General features: G+C 37.1%; 2 protein-coding genes and 1 pseudogene across 3 annotated transcripts in view; 2 read left to right on the forward strand and 1 right to left on the reverse strand.

Moving 5' to 3' along the window:
• Positions 1-1,255: 1,255 nt before the first annotated feature.
• Positions 1,256-11,305, reverse strand: LOC121407011 (kelch-like protein 20). The gene is made up of 2 exons (XM_041597898.1): positions 11,190-11,305; positions 1,256-4,196 (listed from the first exon to the last, which is right to left on the reverse strand). The coding sequence occupies exon 2, from the start codon at positions 4,093-4,095 to the stop codon at positions 2,356-2,358; it is 1,740 nt and encodes a 579-aa protein (XP_041453832.1). The 5' UTR covers positions 4,096-4,196; positions 11,190-11,305; the 3' UTR covers positions 1,256-2,355.
• Positions 11,306-13,796: 2,491 nt separating this feature from the next.
• Positions 13,797-16,997, forward strand: part of LOC121407012 (nodulation protein U-like) — a 32,010-nt gene continuing 28,809 nt past the window's right edge. For both annotated transcript variants that reach the window (XM_041597900.1, XM_041597901.1), the window contains exon 1: positions 13,797-14,043. The gene's annotated coding sequence lies outside the window, so the exon portion shown is untranslated. The remainder of the gene's footprint in view (positions 14,044-16,997) is intronic.
• Positions 14,038-16,665, forward strand: LOC121407013 (annotated as a pseudogene).

Here is a 16,997-nt window from a genome sequence, read left to right on the forward strand (position 1 = left end):
TAATAATAATAATAAGGCATTTAGGAACGCTATACATAGTACACTATATCATAGCGTTTACACTGTAGATCACTTTACAAATACTTAAAAAGCTACATCTATCCTGGATACAAGTACGTTTTCAACTGTTTCTTAAATCTATGAAGAGAAGTTTCAGATCTTAATGTCATGGGAAGCTTGTTCCATTCTTTTGCCGCAGCAACAGTAAAACTACGTTCACCAGCCTTACTCCGGGTTGTCTGATAGGTTAGTCGAAGATGATCTCCACTAGACCGCAAACCTTCTCGTTTAGGAGTATGAACCTGAAGTGCCCCCTTGATATACATTGGTACATGATCATGAAATGATTTATATACATACAAAAGAATCTTAATATTCTTTGTTTAACTGGTAGCCAGTGTAATGCCCTTATTAATGGAATAGCATCATGTCTACGGTCAACTTTGTGAATAATACGTGCTGCCCAGTTTTGCAGACTCTGTAGTCGCCTTACATGAATTTGGGGAACTTCTGTAAGGAGTGCATTACAATAATCGATCCGAGATAGTACATGACTACGTACCGCATGATGACATGCATCTACTGTTATGTACTTTCGTATGCGACATATATTTCTTAATTGAAACCTAACAGATTTACATAAAAAATCAATTTGCTGTGTCATAGACATGTTACTATCCAAATATACACCAAGACTCTTAATTGAAGTGGATGGTAAGACTTGGGATGTACCAATATCAATAGAAATATTATCTAACCCACGAAGGTTATATGGTGAACCTACTACCAGAAATTCAGTTTTTGCTTCATTCAGCTTTAGTCTGTTACTATTCATCCATGTGCTGATGTCTGCAACACATACCGAAAGGGTTCTCAATGCAATCTCCAGGCCATGTGATGCCCTGGGCTCAAATGATACATAAAGTTGCGTATCATCAGCATATAGATGATAAGACACATTATGAGTTCTGGCAATGTCTGCGATAGGTAGGGTGTATACAGTGTAACCTATCGGTCCGAACACAGAACCTTGGGGAAGGCCGATTGAATTAACAGAAACTAGTGAATGCTTTCCATTTATTTCCACACATGTAGACCAATCATCCAAATAGGTCTGGAACCAGTTTAAAGCTGTGCCCTGGACTCTTATCCGTTTCGAAACACATGTTTGTTCAAAACATTTTCGAGATGCATCACACATTCATATTTTTCTTTAAAATTCAGCGTGCTTCTCTTTGTTTACAATTTAGGACATTCTTCAAATTTCCTGAAGAAAAATCATTACATCGATTGATTTCTATATACTTGAGGCTAATCGGATAAATCGTAAATCTTTGTCAGACAGGGTCCAGCTCTGACCAACATGACATTGATCTATATCAAAGAAACTATATGTATATTATATTCTTCATGAACTAATGATCTTATTGTAGTAGAATAATCCAGTCACATAATCCACTGTAAGTACTATTGAGTAGACTCTTTATTTATTGCACTTCTAACTAACTTACTTCAATCTTACATAAAGATGCATAAGAATATATGTCAGAGAATTTTGGTTTCTTTACAGATCCTTACTGGTTATTTAATATTCCCATTTAATACACATGGAATATAATTCTTCTTTTTTTCTTTAGAAGGAATTAAAAAAGAAAATAGTCACTGACACTCCAGCTAACCATAATCTTTGGCTACATCTGCAAAAACTGCAGTGCGGTATAAAATCAAATATAAGAGAAAAACAGCAACATCATGGATAGTTTTGAAAATTACAGATAAACATGTTTACAAATTACATTACAACTTAGGAACTGTAACGTACATAACTACCACAACAGCCATCTTTGCATTTTAATCAACTACAATTAAGAAATTGTAGCCAAACAAACCCCTTTTCAAACCATATTTTACTTCTGTCTTTTACAGTTGATGCACTTTCATTTTTGATAATAACCATGTTCTTACTGCAAGAAGCTTCATCAGCTTGCAGCTGATTCTAACACAATTCAGGGACATGAATTATCGTCTTTCTCACTACAGTCAACTTCATCAACACTGGCTCACTTCTGTCAACCAAAGTCAACACTCCACATGAACTAAATACAAAGTAAATTCATTTGTATTGATCATAATCATTCTCAAATATAATGCACTCATAACACAAGCATATGTTTTCTAGCTCTTTGAATATTTTTTTTTCCTCAACATTTTCAAAGTAAATCACCATCATATTATGGATGCCACCTCATACACCATTTAAATAATTGAGCCGTCTTTAGTTTTGAATATATTGGATGAAGAGGACCTGGTTATACAGTACTACCTATGCTCTACTTATGCTAGCGAATGAAAAGCTCAATCACCATCAAATGGCGGACCCAAGTAGAGCCTGCAGGCCACTCCACAATTATGCGCTCTGAGAGCCTTTGGCATTGGAGCTCCTAACTTCCATTCATTGGTAGTAGGGCAGTAGACTTCTGTAGATGAGAGAGACTGGTAGTTGTCCATACCTCCAGTGACAACAATCTTACCTTGGACAGATGATGCAGCAAATAAGTGCCTCTCAGAGCTACACATAGGGACAGGGGGAAGCATTGTATTGTGTTCTACATCATAGACCTTAACACCCTGTTTGCCGAATCCGCTCATTAGATATATCTTGTTGCCATTAGCAACTGCTGGGAAATGACAGCTTGGGATCGAGATGTGCTTGATGATGTGCCAGTTGTTGTTGGTCGTGTTGAAGCATTGTATATGCTCATAGGCCATGTGCATCTCGGTGCTACCACCAACAACATAAATCTTTTCTTTGATAGACACGACAGCAGGGTCAACCACAGCTTGTTGGAGCGATGTAACCACTGTCCACTTCTTCTGCAACTTGGTGAATTCCTCCACTGTCCAGTCCATACCACTTTCATTCTCCCCTCCAACCACAAACATCTTTCCAGATGCTGTCGCAGTTGAACCATGCTGCTGCCGAGCTCCATTCAATTCTGTGCCCTTGGACCATGCATTCGTGGCTGGGTCTAGCACCCATGTTGAGCTGGTTATTGTTCGGTTCACCTTACCTCCTGTGACATAGATTTGACCTTCCAGCACTGAAACAGCAAAATTGCTGATACTGTGAGGAAGCTGGGCTAAAGGAGCCCATTTGTCATTGCTTGGATCATAGTATACCACATCTCTCACGCTTGAATAGTTCTTGCCATATCCGCTCACCACTGCCATTACTTCAGCATATGTAGAAGGACGGGGGATAGGGCTACAACCCTCTGCGCTTGTTTTGTTTTGGAGCTGCTGTTGCAAAGATATAGCTGCAAGGATCTGTTTACCATTCTGGTTGTGATCCTTTATGATGGGATTGGACAAATATCCTAGAAGGACGGACGGCTTGATGTACACTAGACGTACCTTCTCGAGAACCTGATGGAATGCTTCAGATCTGTCGTGACTGAACTCACACCATTTCATACACATTTTGAGAATAACTTCTTCCTTTTCTACCTTCAATTCATCTGAAGATATGTAATCTGCAAGCTCATCAGCCGATAGCCTCAGGAAATCTTCTTGCTGACTTACTTCGATGAAGTTCTCTCGGCAGTACTTTGAAGCAGCTGCAAGTAAGTCTGCACAGGAGTAGGTTTCTGCAAGGTGTTTAATTCCCAGACATGTGGATGGATTCAGATGCTTCTTGAGGAAAAGACAACAGGCTTTGACAATGCTCTGATACTGCAGGTGACTGGCTGCTTCAAGCAACTCCTGTGCATTGGATGTGTTGATGGTCAGTTGCGATGTGTAGGAAAACTCAATGATCTGGGCAACTATTAATGGATTCATTCTGTCAAGGGTCACGATGCCTTTGACCTTCTCTAGGAAATCATTGGTGAACATAGCCTGAAAGTATGGACTATTGCAAGCGAGAATGGCACGATGGCAGCGAAAGTGACTCTTGTTTACCTGTATGGTGGTGTCTGTGAGAGAGCCACTTTCTCTCATATCATTGAGGCCAGCGAGGACATGGTGAGGATGGTGAGCTTCTCGAAAGATGTACTCTTGCTTTACTCCAGCTTGAAAGCGAGATGTGGAAGTCATGTCTGGTTGTCTTTTGTTAACTGTGTTCTGAATTATGTCTTGTCCGCTGGAGAATCGTGATGCAATTCAGTTTAAAGTTGACTCATCACTCAGTATGAGATCTAGAAGTAAAATGAAAACAATATATAGTTCAGCTTTGGTGAATGAATAAATTGCATTATACTTAGGTGCAATTTACCAAAGTACATATTCTAGATTTTGAATATGCCAGTATTCAAGAAGCATATGAACAAGTTATTTCTGGTATTAGAATTTCAAGATAGCTTCTTTTTGAAGGCTGTTATTGGATAATATGTTTTTAGAGAGAGTTGTGGGCAAACAGTGCTAGAATTCAATACACACCAAACCATTACTGGACTTACTTCAAGTGATAAGGCTTATTATATCATAGACATGTTTTTGTCACATTGAGGAAATTATAAACACAAGGCAAAAGCAATTTTGTGTCTCGCCCACTTATGAAAATAACCAGAAATATCATGATTTGTGAGGGCATGCAAGAGGATCATATCGAAACTTCATTGTGAAATGACCTGGATGGAATAACACTTGTCATACATGTAAGAGCCTTGCACGTAAACTTTAATGTTGACCTGAAAATGACCTTTGACCTTATCATTTGACCTCCGACTGCAGCATAATATGCAGGTCCCCAAAGTCCATCCACCATTTAAGTTTGGTTGAAAAGCAACTTATGGTTGTGGAGTTAAGAGTCTTGCATGTTGACCTGAAAATGACCTTTGACCTTACCATGAGACCTCCGACTGCAGCATAACATGCACGTCCCCAAGTCCATCTACCATCCAAGTTTGGTTGAAAAGCGACATACGGTTGCGGAGTTAGGTGTCATAAGAGAGTCTTGCATGTAAACTTTAACGATGACCTGAAAATGACCTTTGACCTTACCATATGACCTCAGACTGCAGCATAACATGCAGGTCCCCAAAGTCCATCTACCATCCAAGTTTGGTTGAAAAGCGACATACGGTTGCGGAGTTAGGTGTCATAAGAGAGTCTTGCATGTAAACTTTAACGTTGACCTGAAAATGACCTTTGACCTTACCATATGACCTCAGACTGCAGCATAACATGCAGGTCCCCAAAGTCCATCTACCATCCAAGTTTGGTTGAAAAGCGACTTACAGTTGTGGATTTAGGTGTCATAAGAGAGTCTTGCATGTAAACTTTAACATTGACCTGAAAATGACCTTTGACCTTACCATGTGACCTCAGACTGCAGTATAACATGCAGGTCCCCCAAGTCCATCCACCATCCAAGTTTGGTTGAAAAGCGACTTATGGTTGTGGAGTTATGTGTCATTACAGGTTTGCGACGGACGGACGACATTTGGATCCCTAAGTCTCGCCTACACCTCTGGTGGGCGAGACAAAAAGTACTCATAACTCAACATTACAAGGTTAAATGAAATTGTCCCTATAATTTCCTTCTTCAGTTGATATTTCAGGACATAATCAGATCCAGGGGGGGGGGGGTCCTTAAGGTCCCTTCCTCCCTATTTGTTTCTTTCTCATCCAGTTGATATTTCAATTTAACATAGACATAGCACCAATAAGGTCTTGGCTTTATGCTGCATATACTGTAGAGCGCTTAGAGACTTCTGACAAAGTAAGTATTAAGCGCTATATAAGCAAGTATAATTATTTAGGGCACTGGTAGCAAGGAGGCTCCTAGAGAGTAAGTAGCCTAACATTCACTACTCTCCATGGAGCAAGGGAGTGTGCCTACAAATCATGTCCGTAGAGTGCTCAGCATTTTTTTAAACTTTCGCCCCTGTGATTTCTACTTTCCCTGTATAAGTTCTTTGCATGTCAAGTTACATACCACATTCTCATAATGAATTTCTGAACATAGTTAATGCATGTGTGTTAATAAATGAAATAAATAATGTGTAAATGATGGAAAAAAAGGTCGAGCCCATTTACATGATTTAGGGCTACAACTCTTACAGGGAAAGTACAAATTATGGAGCAAAAGTTTCAGAAACGTTGAGCGCTCTATGGGCTTGATATACATGTAGGTACACTCCCTGGCTCTGTGGAGAGTACATGTAAGCACATATTTAAATGATTTTTACCCTATATCTCGAAGCCTCCTACCTCAAGCAATGTTCATGAAGGCTCCACTCCGCTACACTATGCTCCACCTACCCAAACATCGAGCCTGTGAACTCACTCAGATATTCCGAGTGACAAAGGTGGGATTTTATAGCGCTAAAATATAAAATTCATGCAACTTCACGATCTTTAAAAACAATTAAAACTAATATTCTTACTTTACACAAAGTTTCACTTCTTTTCCATGCTTCTATCAGTCTCAAAATTGGTGATTTAGAGCCAACATGGAGTTCCTCACACAAATTTCCAAACATCACATGCGCGAGGGTCCGAGCTCAGACCCTCACGCATGCGCATCCGATGGGCAGTCCCACGGATACGGAGTGACATTCACAAGCAGGTTTTTAGCATTCAAACAAAGATATCACCAATATTTGAACAGTTATTTGCAAGGAAATGGTACCTGACAGTAGTTGCTAAAACCCACTTTTCAAAATGATAACATTTGTTATTTTGATCCACTGAATTAATGTGCTATGAATATTCATAAACATGATTACGGAGTGACATAAAATGGACATGCATATTTGAGGAGAAAACATATTGCTCAAACTCTGTGAACTTTAAATGGCTATCACAATGTTGAGTTATTGATTGAATTCTATGTTGTTCTAGGTCTAATATGCTGCATTACATTAAAAAACTTGGTGTATTTTTTCATTAATCACAACTAAAAACATAAACCCATACCTGGTTACAGAGTGACATCTGAAATATTCACACACAGGCAATGTAAAATGAACTTATATCTTAACATTTTCTTTTGATATGATGTAAAATGATGACTTTCAGATTATCCAAAAGAAAATTTTACAAAACAAGCAATAGTTTTCTGTTAAATTGAAATTAAGTAAAAAACAATATATGTAGTCCCAACATCCAAGTATAGAAATTTTGTATGGTTTGGATTCTCCTTTAAGGAGATGCGTAAGAAAAAAAATTGTGGCTTATTATGTTCCCCTTTCGTATTCATGAAATCCCATATGAGTTTTGATAGAAAAATTTGATCCAGATTTAAAATAGAGCCAACATAATTTTTGGAGAATGTCCACTTTTGCTTGGAATTGCCCTGATGTTTTAAAATCAGCAGCAAGTTATTTATGCATGTGAGGAACTCCATGTTGGCTCTAAATCACCAATTTTGAGACTGATAGAAGCATGGAAAAGAAGTGAAATGAGTGATGAATGAGTGATATAAAAAAAGTTTTTAGTATGGATTGGAAGTTAAATCAATATGAGATTAATATTAAATTTCGGAGTCTGGAGGACCTCTTAATAAATAATATTTTGTATTAAGCATTGGCTTTTGCAATTTAAATCAGTTATAACTTTAATTAGGCATTTCTCCCATACGTTAGTATGTACAAATGAATATTCATTTCTTACCTAATTTGCATATCATTATATTTATGGTCCCAAGAACATTGGATATGATATGATTATTTGCCTATCCCTGTTCAATTTATATCATTTTCGCATATTAATTAGGCAATTTTCCCATTTGTTATGTACAAATGAATATTTAAATACTACCTCGTTTACATATTATTGTATATAGGTATGCTCACAAGAACAACATCTATGAGTCAAAATTACAAACACTACATCTCTGAGAAATTTTGTAATTAATTGCCCATCCATTTTCAAATCAAGCCATTTTCATATATTAATTAGCTGGACTATTTTTTGCCAATTTCCTCTGGTGCCATAGGTGAAACTTTGTGTTTTTCCCATATTTTGAACTCCATTAATATGAAAATGAAAAGTAGTTCGGTCCCAATTTTTCAGGTACTTGTTGGTGGTTAATATGTTAGGTGCCCCAAGAAAAAGCAACCTCTATAATTCATCAAGTTTTTAAAATATGTAGCTTTAAAAATGGAAAAAATACATTTTTGCCATTTTGGGCCACTTTTTGGCAGGAAATCTGACTTTTTTTCAAAATTTGAATTGGCCGTATCTCGGCAAACCCCTGGTCCAATTTTCATGATCTTGGTGTCATTATACTCGTGCTTCAGAGCTTATACCAGTTAAATTATTTAAAAACAGATTTACAACACTCAATTTTGGGGATGGCATCCCTAGTTTTAATTTATCTGGTGGGTGTTTCATAAAGCTGTTCTTAAGAGCGACTTTAATAATGACTGGTGATCCTTTCTTACGCGTAAACCATTGCCAATGAACATTTTGGTTGTATGTCATTTACCACAAGAAAGCATCACCAGTCGTTCTTAAAGTCGCTCTCAACCACTCATTCAATGAACCAGGTTATGATACAACTCTTAAAGGGGAGTTCACCCTGAAGAAAACTTTGTTGTAAAAATAGCAGAAAATAGTAAAAAATATTGGTGAAGGTTTGAGGAAAATCCGTTAAAGAGTAAGAAAGTTATTAGAGTTCATAATTTTGGATTTGTGATGTCATAAACGAGCAGTTGCCCCATGTGTTATGCAAGGCTCGACATTAGCGGTGGCCCAGGGCCACCAAAAATTCATCTCGGGCAACCAATATTGAAAAAATGTTAAGTTTTGGTGGCCCGAATCGGGCAACCAATAATTTTCGGAGTAGCACAATTTTTCTCCCGATTTTGCATGCATTTATCAACTTTCTACAGTTTAAATTGCAAGCCAATTCGTCATGCGCCTTTTTTGTTAATCTACACACAAATACACACAAAGATTGCATAGTCATGACAGTATGTAGGCCTACCGATACCGCTAGCATACAGTAACTATTATTCAGCCGGTCATGCCGGCTGTCTGGCTGAGCTTTGCATGCATGAAACTACTGCAGCTAGCTGTGCGCTAGCAGACTATTCAGACTCAGGGAGCTGCGATACGAAATGTTACTGCTAAGAAATCTTCCCCAGAACTTTGAAAATCTACGTCAAAGTCACATATTACACCAATGAAAGGCCCTTCTACAGTCCATATTACTGAAACCTGATTATTTGCAAGCATTAAAAGCAGGAATTATGACCTCTCTTTTGACTCAAAAAGACTGATTTCCAAATGCATTAATACACATAAAACACATAGGTGAGTACATCACAGTCCCACATGTGCATTTGCATGTATGTCAATATTTGGTTTATTTCGAAGCTGTGTCTCTTCTAGCCAAAAATGAGTAGACGGCTTCTTTCTTTCTCGTTTATAAATGACTTCTTAAACCACTCTTAAAGAAGTAAATACTTTGGGAAGGCATTTCATTGATATGAAATGTTAATTTTGTCCATCATTTTGTCAAATATAGGGAAGGAATTTTCTCACTGTTTTTTCCAGATAACTTTTGCCGTTTTCTTATTTTTTTCTTTCATTTTTTTTAGTGATTAAAACATTTATACCCCTTCCCATTGAATATGCCTGATTAAAGAACATGTTTCTACTTAATAATAATATTTTTCCCCATTTTTTTGATAATTTTGTCTTATTCATTTTTCTTACATTTTCTTTTGTTTTTTTCTCAATTTGTTTTCCTGTTCTTTGTTTTTTCTTTCTTCATTTTTTCTTTTGTTTTATTTCACTTATTCATTTTTACATTTTTTTTTTCGTTTTTCAATATACTATTCTAAAAATCATTTTTGTTTTTTTCCCCCTTTTACACATTGTTCTAATTCTGCAGCATATTTTTCTGTGATTTTCTCCTGCTATAATATGCAGGAAAAGAGAAAATAAACTGGATTTGGGGCCTGCATAATCTAGGTTTTACGATCAAAAAGGAAGAAAGGAAAAATCATTGTTTTGTAATCAATCTGAGTTTGCTAGATGCACTATTTACTTTACCATTATGAGTGTGCATATATGTAACCCAGGGAACTCCCGCCCGCGTAACAAAATGGCCGATCGAGACTGGGGTAGAAGGAGAGAACTTTTCGTTTTTTTGAGCTTCCAGTTTGTGCCCAGATGTCAGGAAACTGCCACTCGTTAGACCTTCATCCATATAATCGTGGTAAGTACTTGATTTCTGTTTTAACTATTTATTCGGAGAATTATTTTTACCATACTTCACGCTAGTCAGGTGAGTATGGTCAACACGTCAGGTCCTGGGCTCCCGCCAGCATAGCGGGCGGGAGTTCCCTGGGTTACTTTATATGGAGATTAAAAGTCCACACTACCTGGGAACAATACAATTCTTTTTTTCTATTTCAATCATTTCATATAAAATGATAGAACAATTTATATATTACCACAAAATAAGCAAAGTAAAATAACAGCACTATTTACATACAAGATGTACAAAGAATAGTGGTACGTGGTAGTGACTGCAGAATATTTTAGTTTGTTTTATTCATTTTTAATTAATGTTTTTCTTTATACTTTTTGGGCCACCATAAAATTATTTGAAGGTTTTGGTGGCCCAAACGAGCCACCACTAAAAAAAGATATTGTGGAGCCTTGTGTTATTTTGTATGGTTCCTGATGACTTTATTTTGTTTTCTATTCATGATCGGGTGTGAAATGATGTCTATTGATATGAAAGGTACAGGGAAAACCATTTTAAATTTTTCTGAGAAAATGACATTTCACTAATTTTTTACCATTCGCTATGTAGAATGCTGCTCGCATATGACGTCACAAATCAAATAATTGAAATTCTAACTTTTTAATTATTTGAATTTTTGATGAATTTTTCTCAAAGTACCTTCGGCTTCGGCAATATTTTTTATTAATTTTTCTGCTATTTTTACAATAAACTTTTTGTCAGGGTGAACTTCCCCTTTAACTTACGAAAAGCTTAAATACATTATATCACAACCTTGTTCATTGAATGAGTGTACTCGAGTCCAGTCAAGCCAGTGACAGCGAGGGAACAGCCAGTCCAGGGCGGAGGTATCCGGTGCATCCGGCCAGGGCCCACGGCCAGATCCAGACGCAGTGTTTACGCAGGAGGCCGGAGTCGGAGACCGGAGTTAATGAGCGACTGATTGCGAGGAAACAGCCAACTTTTAATAGATTCTACTTACAATCCATCGATGTCAAATTCCTAATCTTCCAGCGACAACTCCTTCCGAAATTCTATTTTGGTTTTAATGTTCTGGCGTTCGTCGACTTGTCTCTGCAGCTGCATCTGCCTAGCCTCGGCCCGTCTTCGCTTCGTTCAATCCACTACTCTTTGTTTACAAAAGAAAAGTATGAGACGCCGCGCGCGACGGCTCAATGATTTTGTTTTCTTTCCTTCTTTTTTGCTCGTCAAATAAAAAAAAATACTATAAGTAAAGCGGGATTAGAGACAACTCTTTTTTTCTTCTTTTTTTACTTGTCATTTTTCTCATTGAAACATATGAAGATGTAGGGGCCAATCATTAGGACTACCAATCTCTGAACTATTTTACACCCGCCTTCTGATACCCGGCCCTGATCCGGCCTCCTCCCAATTCCCCCTCTCGCCACCTTCACGTTCCCTCCCTCCCCGTCCCCGCGTCCCTCTCCGATCTCTCTCACTTGTTTTCATCATCATCTTCTTCTTCTTTTACACTACAAATTTTAATTGTGCCACTCAATTAAGGCCCGGGGGCAGTGCCCCACCCCTGGATCCGCCACTGGTATAGGAATATACCAAATTATCCATCCCTTTCATGACTCTACAAAACTTAAATAGGGTGTCCCGTTTTTAGGTTTTAATCTAATTTTTCCCACGCACACTGTTTAGTTTGATACATGGGCCCTATATAGCTGTTCATGATTGTTGAAATATTTATCGTCTTCATGGCTAACGTACTGCAAACAGTCCTTAACAGGTCCCTTTAAGATGGGGTCTGAACGTATATCATTTTTTTTGCTCAGTATTGACACTGTTGATTTCAATGAGGTCATTCAAGAATGTTTTAGAAATGAAGAAGGCTCCTGAAAGAGGAAGAATGTTCTTTTGCATGGAAGACAATGCTAGAACCTTCCATAATGGTGAATACTATGTAGAAGCCTGATCTAGACAGTTGTATTGGGTATATATAAAGCTGCAGTTTCTACAAGGACACCATCACATCATATGAGATCACTTCACCAGATCAGATCAGAGCAGTTTATTTCCACCTGCATATTGTGTGGAATTATTTGCACACCATCAATGAACTGTTTGCAGTTATTTTGAGAGAGGAATTTTCAGTTCTCATCGAGATCATCAACATCATCTGTTCAATGAACACGCTTCAACCCATGGATTGCTGAAATTGACTGTTAATCATCGTCAACATCGTCTTCACGGACATTTCAACTCGTTACAGTGACTCTTATTATTCATCGTCCTTCAACATCAGTTTCATCATCGCCATCATTAATAAGGAATCTCCTCAGCCTACCTGGACTATATATATATTGGACTACCATAACAGTGAACTATAACCCTGGACTGCAGACACTTCAAGAGATTAATGTAAGATTATTTGGTTTTATTTTGTTTAAGTTCATGATTTATCAAGTTCCTGTAAAAGAAAGGAAATTTAAATAAAATCTTCTTTGTTATTTGTTGCAGTATCGTAACAATAGCTACATGTAAGAAGTGATTGTTAGGAATATAGAAACAAACAACAATCAACTTTGAGTAGTGATCTTTGGGTGAATATGTGGCCCCCCTCATATAATGGCGAATGCTGCATGGATCCGCCCCTGTCTGCATGCAGAATAGGATTTTAACTGTGTGTTTGTGTGTGTGTGTGGGGGGGGGGTAACAAAAACACACTGTGTGTTATGCGTCAATTTTATTGGGGAAAAACAATTATTGAGCCCCCAACTCGGTTGTGCTGCTGGCAAAAACCGAGACTTTTGGCACCCGACCTTCAACCTGTTTTAACAACAGAACCAACTAAAATACGTATCCCTTTCCCCAAATTTCCCACGTTTAAAGGGGAAGTTCACCCTGAAGAAAACTTTCTTGTAAAAATAGCAGAAAAAATAGTAAAATATATTGGTGAAGGTTTGAGGAAAATCCGTTAAAGTGTAAGAAAGTTATTAGAGTTCAAAGTTTTGGATTTGTGACGTCATAGACGAGCAGCTGTCCCATGTGTTATGTATATAAAATGCATAAATTTCAAATTTTGTATGGTTCCTGATGACTTAATTTTGTTTTCTTCATTATCGGGTGTGAAACGATTAGTCTATTAATATACAAAAGTTACAGTGAAAACCATTTTCAATTTTCTAAGAAAATGACATTTCATTGATTTTTTACCATTCGCTCAATGTAGGAATGCTGCTCGCATATGACGTCATAAATCAAATAATTGAAATTCTAATAACTTTTTAATTATTTGATGAATTATTCTCAAACCTTCGGCAATATTTTTCATTATTTTTTCTGCTATTTTTACAATAAACCTTTTGTCAGGGTGAACTTCCCCTTTAAGCATAAGCGACGGAAGCGGGGGGAGGTGTTGATAAACCTTTTTTTTTCTTGTCAATTTTTTACCTGTGTCCATCCCAAAATTTCATGTGGACCGCCCTCAATTTTTTGGCTTCAGCTGCCAATGCAGCCTTCTATTATGCGGACCTTTTTCCGTTGATGATTCGAGAAATTTATTTGATCGATTTTTTGAGCGTTCCATAAACACGTGTTGCCGTTGCGCACAGTACACGTACGTTAACATGCGAGTGAATCTCCAAATCATGCTCCAAATAAACTCTCAACAGCTGCACCGATCTGAAGCTGCACTGATCTGAGCTTTATTTTCTGTGGAGTTGTATGAATTCGGAATATACTATTCTTTCAGCAAAAGCGAAAGTATCATAGATGTTGATCCAAAACAAGTCAGTGACAGTGTCATATTTGAAAACGATACTCTGAGAAGCTTATGAACCAACTCTTTCGATTCGGACAGCGGATTGGTAAGCCTGTCAGCGAAATTCAAAGGCACATTTACAGTAAACTAACCAGTATACTAAAACCCAATGCTAACAGTACTTCTAATAATATTCAAACTATCCAAACAGGGATAATGGAAACGGAAGAAACAAATATCTCTTCGGGAGAAGAAGAATATTACCAAGCCGCAATTATGTAATGTAATGATGACCCCGAGCAGTAATAGAAAACAAAGTATATTCCAATCTCATCTCAATAAAAGAAATGATAGAGAGAGTTCTACTGAAGTTGAGAGTGAAATGGAGTGGCGAAAAGTGGAGAGAAAAAAGAGAAAAGCAAGTACAAGAACTATAAATGAAGACGACAAAAGAGTTAGGAAAGGAAGTTTCGAAAACAAAGAAGGGTCGTTTTCAAATCGTAAAAAACAGAATATCAGACATGTCAGAAGTGAGAATAAATCTATGATTGTAGAAATAAGAGATGTTGGCGAGAATTCATGCATAAACAAAATAAGCCTAGCAAAACTCATTAAAGAAATAAACTCAAAGTATGGAGAGGTGAGTAAAATTATGAAAGAAAACTAAAGGAGGCCTGAAAGTTACTTGTATTGATGAAACACAGATGAAAAAGATTTTAGAAATGACTGAACTAATTCACACCCCTGTCAAGGTTGCACAATATTTACCCATAACTCAAATCCGTGGTGTTATTCATAAATAAACTAATCACGGAGGAAGAACTCATTGAACTGTTGAAAGAACAAGGTGTGACGTATGTAAAGAGATTCAATAAAAGAATAGATGGTGAATTATCACCAACCCCTTCTGTTCTACTAGTATTCAAAGGACCAAATCTTCCACACCATGTCTCCTTTCTATACCAAAAATATGTAGTTGATGAGTTTGTCCCTTCTGTAACAAGATGCCACAAATGCCAGCAATTTGGGCACATCCAAAAGAATTGTAAGGGTCATTTAAGATGTGTAAGATGTGGTGAGGCCCACACTTTTGAAATGTGCCCCAATAAAGATCACCCAAAATGCTTGAGATGTAACCTTAATCATTCAGCGGCCTATCAAGATTGTACCTTTTATAAGGAAGCAAAAATATTCAATATGTCAGCCTGCAAAATAATTTAACTTATGCTCAAGCAACAAAAATATACCATCAAGAAAAAAGAGAAGAAAATCACTCGAAAGATCGTGAATCATCAAACAAGAATATTATCAAACCCCCCAAAGGAAAGAAAATCCCAGATCAACAGAATATTTTGGAAGCTGAAGTAGATCAAATACCAATGGTAAAGAGGTCGACCATAAAAACGGCGACCATATCCACACAAACAGAAACGGCGGAAAAGTCTATACAGACAGGAGTGCAAGAATTCACTTCTAAAGAGATTAATCATAGGCCTAATGAAGCAGAAGAATCTGGGCCTGTAATTCCCGCATCCACAGAAAATGCTAGAGTCGACTTTTTGGCATTCATCACTTTTATAGTTAACAACCTTGACAAAGAAACTTCACATTCAAACAGAATTAGATTAGTGGTTGAGGCAGCCAAGCGATGCTTAGACATCAACGAGGTGTCTCCAGAGATGATCCACGATCGTCTTCAGTAATAAAGACAGCTCAAATACAATCAACACGCGGCCTTTAAATATTTTACAATGGAATGCCCAAAGCATGAATGCTCACGGTCCTGACTTTTACAAAGAACTAATAGAAAATGTAGAATTAAACTCCATCCCTGCCTTGATATGTTTACAAGAAACATGGTTCACTGATTTTAATATATTAGCAATTCCAGATTTCATCCCAGTAATAAAAAATAGAGGCCAAGGAGGAAGAGGAGGAATTGCAATATATGTGCATAAAACAGTTACTTTCAAAGAAATCAATTTCCCTCAAATCAAGGAATATCAAAGAATTGACATTTTCACTTATGACAAGGTCATTTCATTAATCAATTATTATAATCCTTGTCAAAAGATAGAATTACGAGATTTAGAAGATTTGATTAAAAATTGTTCAAAAAACATAATAATTACAGGTGATTTTAATTCACACAACCCTCTGTGGGGTAGCATAAAGCGAGATGGTAATGGTACAGTAGTTGAAAACTTTATAATAAAAAATGATTTAGTTGTATTGAACGATGGGACATCTACAAGAATGGACATCCATACAGGGACAAGGTCTTGCCTAGACTTGACAATTGCTTCGAAGGAAATCGCCAGTAAACTAAAATGGAACGTGCTAGGTAATTTCGGGAGTGATCACAATGTCATCAAGTGCTCACTGCATGAAATAGAATTTGTAGATGATAATATCAATCCTCATGAAAAGAATTGGTCCTTCAAGCACGTAAACTGGGAAATATATCGGGAAAGATTGAAGCATAAATTTAGTAAAATAAAGATGTTACATTTTTCACATGATCTGAATATTCAAGATATGTACAATTTGATTTTGCAGATTATTAACGAAGTGGCAGAAGAAACCCTTCGCAAAGCAGGCAGAAATCGAAAAGCCAAAAACCCAGTTCCTTGGTGGACACTAGAATACCAAGAAGCAATCAAAGAAAGAAATAAATATAGAAATCGATTAAATAGACATTTTAGAAAGGAGGACTTGGAAATGTACAGGAAAAAGAAAGCATATGCTCAAAAAATAAAGAGACGAACACAAAAGGAATACTGGTTAAATTATTGTCAGTCTTTGAGGAGAACATCCAACTTAGGCAAAGTATGGGATATGGTAAAAGGACTACGAAATGGTTCTGTCTCCAAACATATATTTCCCAATTTATTAACAGGAAACAATACACCAATAGCTAATGCTCAAGAAAAGGCAGAATTGATTGCTAAGACTTTTAAAACGATCGACAATCGATTAGACAATGACGAGATTATTAGAAGAAATTCATTTGAAAATTCGATACGAAATATGATCGAAGAAAGCTACTCCTTTGAAACA

Source organism: Lytechinus variegatus, chromosome 2, assembly GCF_018143015.1.
Source record: "Lytechinus variegatus isolate NC3 chromosome 2, Lvar_3.0, whole genome shotgun sequence".
In the NCBI taxonomy this organism is placed as follows: domain Eukaryota; kingdom Metazoa; phylum Echinodermata; class Echinoidea; order Temnopleuroida; family Toxopneustidae; genus Lytechinus; species Lytechinus variegatus.

Coding starts and splice junctions, on each gene's coding strand:
- LOC121407011 (XM_041597898.1), bottom strand. CDS start 4,095: ATGACTTCCACATCTCGCTTTCAAGCTGGAGTAAAGCAAGAGTACATC.